Source organism: Barbus barbus (genome assembly GCF_936440315.1).
Source record: "Barbus barbus genome assembly, chromosome: 17".
NCBI lineage: Eukaryota > Metazoa > Chordata > Actinopteri > Cypriniformes > Cyprinidae > Barbus > Barbus barbus.
Genome location: NC_136745.1, coordinates 1,753,273 through 1,761,466, shown reverse-complemented (window position 1 = coordinate 1,761,466; position 8,194 = coordinate 1,753,273). Strand labels below are relative to the sequence as shown.

The window sequence follows — 8,194 nt, the reverse complement described above, 5'->3', positions numbered from 1 at the left end:
AATCACTTGAATGCATTTCCCAAAATGAATGAGAATAAAAAGCAGTGTGTCTTGTTTTGCAGCTGAAGTGTGAAACCATCTCAAACAGGCAGCATCTAGGTTGCCACCACAAAGCAATGCGTCCGACTCGGGCCTGCCACATGCTCTCGTGAAATGAAGCGTGCAGTGGAGCTGCTAGCAGCGTCTTGATATCCATCAGCTCTTTGTTGTGGCTTGTGCACGGCAGCAGCAGCGGAAACAATCTTAAGAGCATGTGCTGCACTTCAGCAGCAGCAGCGACGGTCTCCGATGTACCTCTGTCTGCGTCAGCAACACAATCATAGCACACACAAGTCAAAGGAGGAGTGTAAAAATTTATTGTGCATAATTTTAAATAATTTCACGGTTAGTTCATTTATACAATTTATTTTGGTTATAAAATGGCAATTTTGATAAAAAATAGTTCCCAGTGTATATATGCAGTACCACATACCATAGACAGCAACTGAAGCCGCACTATTACTGTGAAAGATGAACCAGAAAGCGGTTCACTCGTCATTCACCAGCGGCACACCTAATAGTGATTTCAGCGTTTGCACAGATTTCACGTCCCTTACACAACACTTGCATCCAGTTTGGTCATTGAATTTAAAAAGTAAGCAATGATTAGACACTGTCCTGGTTTAACAACAGAAACATTGTGATTGCTGACTCAAACATTAACATAAACTAGTCCAGTTACTCCACAACACATCTTTGTATCCAAAGGCACTCTTTGGTCAAGTTGTGCAGACAGTTCAGAAAAAGCAAGAAGTTAAAAACACAAGGCAATTAAAAAAATATATGACTAATTCAGTTATAATACATAGGCTGTCTAGTCAGGTTTCCACACACGTCAGTTTAACCACGACTTCCAGTTCTGAAAGCTAATCACACGCATATCAGCGACCGGTATAGTCACTGCGCTGAGACGCAGAGACGCTTCTATGGGAACCGCAACACTGGAAATCGTCTCACATCTTTAAATGCTGATGTGCGTGAGATGAGGATGTTGAAATACAGCGGCCAGTGTTGTTGGGTAACATGACGGACAACATCAGGCCTCTTTTTGAACATGCATAACCAAAAATAAAACTTGTTGCTTAACAATAACAAACAACCACCTTAAAATGAGACATGAGATCTTCCCAGGTTTTTTTTGCACTCTGGACTCATCAGTGTTTTGGTGTTTGTGAGGCCATCACTAAATGAGACTCTCATGGAGCGTCACACACGGCGGCAGATAAGAGTAACTCTAACACAAGGCGTTACGGTGAGCTCAGTAAGGCATGAAGAGTACCCTGATGGACCGTCTCTGAAGAGGAAAATACGGGCCAATGCTCAAATCTGCCATTGCAATAACAGTACTAACACTTGTTCAGCAGCGGGACGCAGCCCTTTATATAAAAAGCACATAAGGCACGATTCTCAGGATGATGGGTTAATCAAACAAAGCTTCAGGGTCATATTTAACCCCAAAATCACAACTAAGGAAATATATTTAGCATTAAAAATATCTCGTTTTGGACCATTAAGACTTATATACCAAAAACTAAAATATAATAATTTGCATTTGTAAAAATATAACTGGAAATGTACAGCATTACAGTATTTGTAGTACTATATGTATATCAGTCACTGTTTCTGGAGAAGTGACTTTCTTTGGGGGACTTTTTTGCATTAAAAAATCTTTATGCTCCTTAAAAAAAGATTTAATTTCTTTATGGAGAGTATTTTTTTTCTTTTGATTTTGGAGTGAAATATATCCTGCAGTTTTCTGCATAAAATTAACACAGTGCAACCTGGACAATCCATTTTACACAACCTATCGAAATATTGCTGAACGGCTATGGATAAAACACAATACGCGTATTAAAAATCATTCTGAAGGCACATGAAAGATTTGGCTGGGATATCTATAAACGTAAGTCTGATGTGTGGAGCTCATTCAGTCTTCATTATATTGCACATTTATCGAAACACACAGGCCGCCGCGACAGACAGACGCGGACATCGCTAATCTAATATATTGTTCATCAAGTGGACCTGGCAACTAGGGGTGCGACAATAAATCGATTCATGGGTTGATTCCACGAATTTCAGAATGCATTGTGATTCTCAGGAACCAATTCTGAGCTTATTTTAACAGCAGATGGTGCTCTAGGCTAGTTTTAAACCGCACACTCAAATGTTCATGACGAAGAGTCACGTAAATGCTTAAATGTACTTGCACCTTAGCTTTTATGTTGCAAGGTTAATGGAAACACAGCCCACTGTGAACACCCTTGTAATTCGCTTCAACCTTTAAGAACTTTATGAATGATTATTTTAGGTTCAAGTGGTATGTGCTTAAAGATTTGGTAATAAGCAAAAGTACAACTGTTTCTAAAGCACGCAGCGCCATCTGCTGTTCAAAACTAAGCTCAGAATCCATTCAAAATTTGCCCAAAAATGCAGAATCGATCCACGAATTTAAGGAATCTATTCTAAGCTTAGTTTTAACAGCAGATGGCGCTCTAGGCTAGTTTTTAACCACACATTCAAACGCTCACATTTCACGCAGTACCATCTGCTGTTCAAAACTAAGCTCAGAATCCATTCAAGAGAGAATCGCAATGCATTCGGAAAACCACAAATTGATTTATCGTCGCACCCCTACTGGCAACAAACTGTTATTAATAAACAACAAGAAAAAAAGAAAACAGGCAAGCAATTTCAACATTTCCACTTCATTTCTAGCGATATCGTCGACCTGATTGCAAAGACACCATTTAAACTGAACTGAGCTGGATGATGATATCACTGAATCAATAATGAAATGTCTTTAACTGAAAATCTTTTCATTTTCCATTATTGACACACTATTTTCCTTTTTTGATATTGTGCAGTTGCTTTGACACGATTTACATTGTTAAAAGCGCTATATAAATAAAGGTGACTTGACTTGACAAGGCAATGAGACACGAAGAAGTCAAGCAAGAGAAGAAAAACAGGGCCCCCGGCGCAGCTTGTTTTTACGAGTTCATCTCCGTCGCGGCCGACTATAAGAGCACACACTTCTTGGCATTCTTTTTGGTAACGGGGTAGAGCATGGCACGCACGGCCTCCACAAACACCTCCCGCACTCCCTCCTGCAGCAGAGCAGAGCACTCCAGGTACTTGACGGCGCCGATCTGCTTGGCCAGAGCGCCGCCCTGCTGGTGAGAGGTGGGCGCCAGGCCCTGCTCCTTCAGCTTCTTCAACGTCTCCGCATCCGAGCGCAGATCCCGCTTGGTGCCCACCAGCAGGATGGGCACGCTGGGGCAGTGGTGCGACACCTCGGGGTGCCACTTGTGCCGCACGTTGGCGAAGGACGAGGGGCTGCCGATGGAGAAGCAGATGATGAAGACGTTGGTCTGCGGGTAGGAGAGCGTGCGCAGGCGGTCGTACTCCTCCTGACCCGCCGTGTCCCACAGGTTGAGGCTGACTGTTCGGCCGTCCACGCTCATCTGAGCGCTGTAGTTGTCAAACACGGTGGGGATGTACTCCTCAGGAAAGGCGTTGGTGGTGTAGGCGATGAGGAGGCACGTCTTGCCCACCGCCCCGTCGCCCACCACCACACACTTAATGGTCTGCATTCTGCGTCCTCACGGGCAGCGGCACCTGTGGCCAAGAGAATAAGCCTCAAATGTGACCCTGGACCACAAAACCAGACATAAGGGTCAATTTTTTTAAATTGAGGTTTATACATCATCTAAAAGCTGAATAAATAAGCTCTCCATTGATGTATGGTTTGCTAGGACAGGACAATATAGGCTGAGATGCAGCTATTTGAAAATGTAAATATACACACACACACATATTATGTAAACAAAAACTTTTATTTTGGATGCGATTAATCGTAAGACAGCACTACTTTTTTCTGACTTAAGTTTTCTTAGTTAAGAACATGGGTTGGAGCTCTTAATACTGAAGATAGAATAATTGAACTTTAAAATTCACAATTTTTTTTTTCCAATTCTTCATTTATCTTTTTTTTTTAAACATTGCAATAAATATCGTATCGTGGACTTCATATCGCGATATTAACATATAGTGAGATTTAGATTTTGTTACATCCCGAATGCATATCACTAAAACATTACATTTTGATATATTTATGGTAGGAAATTTACTAAATATCTTAATGGAACATGATCTTAATATCCTAATGATTTTTGTCATAAAAGAGAAATGTATAATTTTGATCCATACAATGTATTGTTGTCTATTGCTACAAATATACCTGTGTTACTCATGACTGCTTCTGTGCTGCAGGGACACACATTTTGTGCTTGAGCTGAACAAAAGTATAAATCCCCCATTTCTACCAAAAGAGTTGCTATAGTTATGATGAAGCTGTTGTCTACTATCCATGATAGTATTGTGTATCGACGATAGTCACAGATATCGCCTGTGGCTGATGCCTTTGACGATAGCAAGATAATTATTATTATTATCAGGATAGTAATACTAGCTAATTAATATTAGGGCCTATTCTTTCCATTATATTTCTTTTTACAGTGTTGTGCGTTTATAACTAGGGCTGCGCGATCTGAAAGCAGATGATGGAGATTAACTACTAATCACAGAACCAGCTTTACTGATGAGATGCGCACGACAATCGCATGCACACGTGTCCTTGCAGCACAAAAGCAGTCATCAGTAGCACAGCTATATTTGTAGCAATAGACAACAATACATTGTCTGAGTCAACATTTTTCTTTTATGCCAAAAATCATCAGGATATTAAGATCATGTTCCATGAAGATATTTAGTAAATATCCTAATGTAAATATATCAAAACTTCATTTGATTAGTAATATGCATTGCTAAGAACTTCATTTGAACAACTTTAAAGGAGATTTTCTCAATATTTAGATTTTTTTGTATCCTCAGATTCCAGATTGTCTAATAGTTTTCTAATATCTTGTTCTATCATAAACCACACATCAATTGAAAGCTATGGAAAGTATAAATCTCAGTTTAGAAACAATTGACACTTAAGACTGGTTTTGTGGTCCAGGGTCACACATATCATGCAGCCCTAGTTATAACCAATCACACACGATTATGTTGAGTTTATGAATGCCGTGGCCAATCCGAGGCGTTCAGATGAGTCATCGCTGAAACAGCAGAGTTATATATATATATTATGCGATGTAAGAGATGTATTCATCATACAGTGCAGACAGCTTCACTGATTATACCAGGAGTGTTTTAAACTGCATTAACTCACACTAGACGGAGTCAGTGATGATGTTCTCTGGTAATGTAATGTTCTTTGCTCGTTTTCTGTAACTGCTTTTTGAATAACTAATTAAATGTAAGCATTATAATTAGTAGCTTACGATGTTTCTATTAAATTGTTATGTTAAATACAAACTGAGTCATATTAAAAACATTAGGCTGTTTTTAGCCTTACACTGGGGTTGGCTCACTTTCCGGCAATGAGTCAGGTATTGATCAGACTCTCAGGTGAGTCAGGTATTGATCAGATTGATCAGACTCTCAGGTGAGTCAGGTATTGATCAGATTGATCAGACTCTCAGGTGAGTCAGGTATTGATCAGGTATTGATCAGACTCTCAGGTGAGTCAGGTATTGATCAGGTATTGATCAGAATCTCAGGTGAGTCAGGTATTGATCAGATTGATCAGACTCTCAGGTGAGTCAGGTATTGATCAGACTCTCAGGTGAGTCAGGTATTGATCAGGTATTGATCAGACTCTCAGGTGAGTCAGGTATTGATCAGGTATTGATCAGAATCTCAGGTGAGTCAGGTATTGATCAGATTGATCAGACTCTCAGGTGAGTCAGGTATTGATCAGACTCTCAGGTGAGTCAGGTATTGATCAGGTATTGATCAGACTCTCAGGTGAGTCAGGTATTGATCAGATTGATCAGACTCTCAGGTGAGTCAGGTATTGATCAGGTATTGATCAGAATCTCAGGTGAGTCAGGTATTGATCAGATTGATCAGACTCTCAGGTGAGTCAGGTATTGATCAGACTCTCAGGTGAGTCAGGTATTGATCAGGTATTGATCAGACTCTCAGGTGAGTCAGGTATTGATCAGATTGATCAGACTCTCAGGTGAGTCAGGTATTGATCAGACTCTCAGGTGAGTCAGGTATTGATCAGGTATTGATCAGACTCTCAGGTGAGTCAGGTATTGATCAGACTCTCAGGTGAGTCAGGTATTGATCAGGTATTGATCAGAATCTCAGGTGAGTCAGGTATTGATCAGATTGATCAGACTCTCAGGTGAGTCAGGTATTGATCAGACTCTCAGGTGAGTCAGGTATTGATCAGGTATTGATCAGACTCTCAGGTGAGTCAGGTATTGATCAGATTGATCAGACTCTCAGGTGAGTCAGGTATTGATCAGGTATTGATCAGACTCTCAGGTGAGTCAGGTATTGATCAGGTATTGATCAGACTCTCAGGTGAGTCAGGTATTGATCAGGTATTGATCAGACTCTCAGGTGAGTCAGGTATTGATCAGACTCTCAGGTGAGTCAGGTATTGATCAGACTCTCAGGTGAGTCAGGTATTGATCAGACTCTCAGGTGAGTCAGGTATTGATCAGGTATTGATCAGAATCTCAGGTGAGTCAGGTATTGATCAGAATCTCAGGTGAGTCAGGTATTGATCAGACTCTCAGGTGAGTCAGGTATTGATCAGAATCTCAGGTGAGTCAGGTATTGATCAGGTATTGATCAGACTTCTCAGGTAAGTCAGGTATTGATCAGAATCTCAGGTGAGTCAGGTATTGATCAGACTCTCAGGTGAGTCAGGTATTGATCAGAATCTCAGGTGAGTCAGGTATTGATCAGACTCTCAGGTGAGTCAGGTGATCAGATATTGATCAGACTCTCAGATGAGTCAGGTATTGATCAGATATTAATCAGACACTCAGGTGAGTCAGGTATTGATCAGATTGATCAGACTCTCAGGTGAGTCAGGTATTGATCAGATATTAATCAGACTCTCAGGTGAGTCAGGTATTGATCAGATATTAATCAGACACTCAGGTGAGTCAGGTAATTGATCAGACTCTCAGGTGAGTCAGATATTAATCAGACTCTCAGGTGAGTCAGGTATTGATCAGATTGATCAGACTCTCAGGTGAGTCAGGTGATCAGATATTGATCAGACTCTCAGGTGAGCCAGGTATTGATCAGATATTAATCAGACTCTCAGGTGAGTCAGGTGATCAGACTCTCAGGTGACTCTGACAGACTGTTGTTGCAGAAGCTGCTAATGCTAGCCGCTAGATTAGCTATCGAACACTTAAGAAGTTCGCTAACTAGTCTTCTATTCATATTGAAGTAATTAATCAACACGACAGCACACGTTATTAATGACGTGTTAATGTTAGGTAATTAACCCTTCGTTATCTCTGGAAACCGCTTTTAGAGTCTGTGACATTGCTTAGCTGCTATTAGCAGTGACTGTCCAAACTTCACACGACTCTTCCGTTACATTAAATATTACTATAATTAATACTTTAATTACTGTTCTTATCATCATTACGCCTAATATTGTGTTTAGTCTCACTTCTGTAAGTTAGTAACGTTATGTGTAAGGATGCTTTCACAATGTAAAACAAGCACGCCACGAACGCACTTTTCAGATAATACTACTAACAATACTACTAACACTAATAATAATAATAAGAGTGTAGTTCTGAGTCGCTCGTGATCAGGTTTGATATGGAGTTGCTGCGCGCGCCCAATGAAAACAAGTATTTCCTGTATGTTTTTCACACCCAGAACATGTGTTTTACTCAGCAACTGACCATCAGAACAAACACGAGTCTTAATGTATGCCATAACACGATGATAAAACTTATGAAAAGAGTTTAAAGAAGTTCTCACCGCCTCTGATATCCTCGCGCTCCTCTCCGACTAGAGCTCTAACCCGCGCGTGACCGCAGACGCCGTCATCTCCCGGAAGACGCACGCGACGGGTTCAAAATAAAAGTTCCGCACTCACTCTGCGTCAGATACATGTTTATTCTCTCTCTCTCGAAATCTTGCTAGGAATCATTTCAGTAGCTCAGATTTACGTTTTTGAATTAAGCTCTAAGTTCTACAGTATATTAATTAAACAATATTACATTATCAAACAGGACTGACCAATCACAAACGAGAT

General features: G+C 40.5%; 1 protein-coding gene across 4 annotated transcripts; it reads right to left on the bottom strand.

Moving 5' to 3' along the window:
* Positions 1-340: 340 nt before the first annotated feature.
* Positions 341-7,992, bottom strand: LOC306883568 (rho-related GTP-binding protein RhoG-like). 4 transcript variants are annotated; one of them, XR_013785367.1, is made up of 3 exons: positions 7,918-7,991; positions 2,585-3,660; positions 341-2,422 (listed from the first exon to the last, which is right to left on the bottom strand). XR_013785367.1 is itself a non-coding variant. In XM_079438930.1 (2 exons), the coding sequence occupies exon 2, from the start codon at positions 3,633-3,635 to the stop codon at positions 3,060-3,062; it is 576 nt and encodes a 191-aa protein (XP_079295056.1). In that variant the 5' UTR covers positions 3,636-3,660; positions 7,918-7,992; the 3' UTR covers positions 341-3,059. The 4 variants fall into 4 exon arrangements, 2 of the variants coding, with proteins under 2 accessions (XP_079295056.1, XP_079295057.1); XR_013785368.1 differs by having other exon boundaries at positions 341-2,071; positions 2,678-3,660; XM_079438930.1 differs by having other exon boundaries at positions 341-3,660; positions 7,918-7,992.
* Positions 7,993-8,194: the final 202 nt, after the last annotated feature.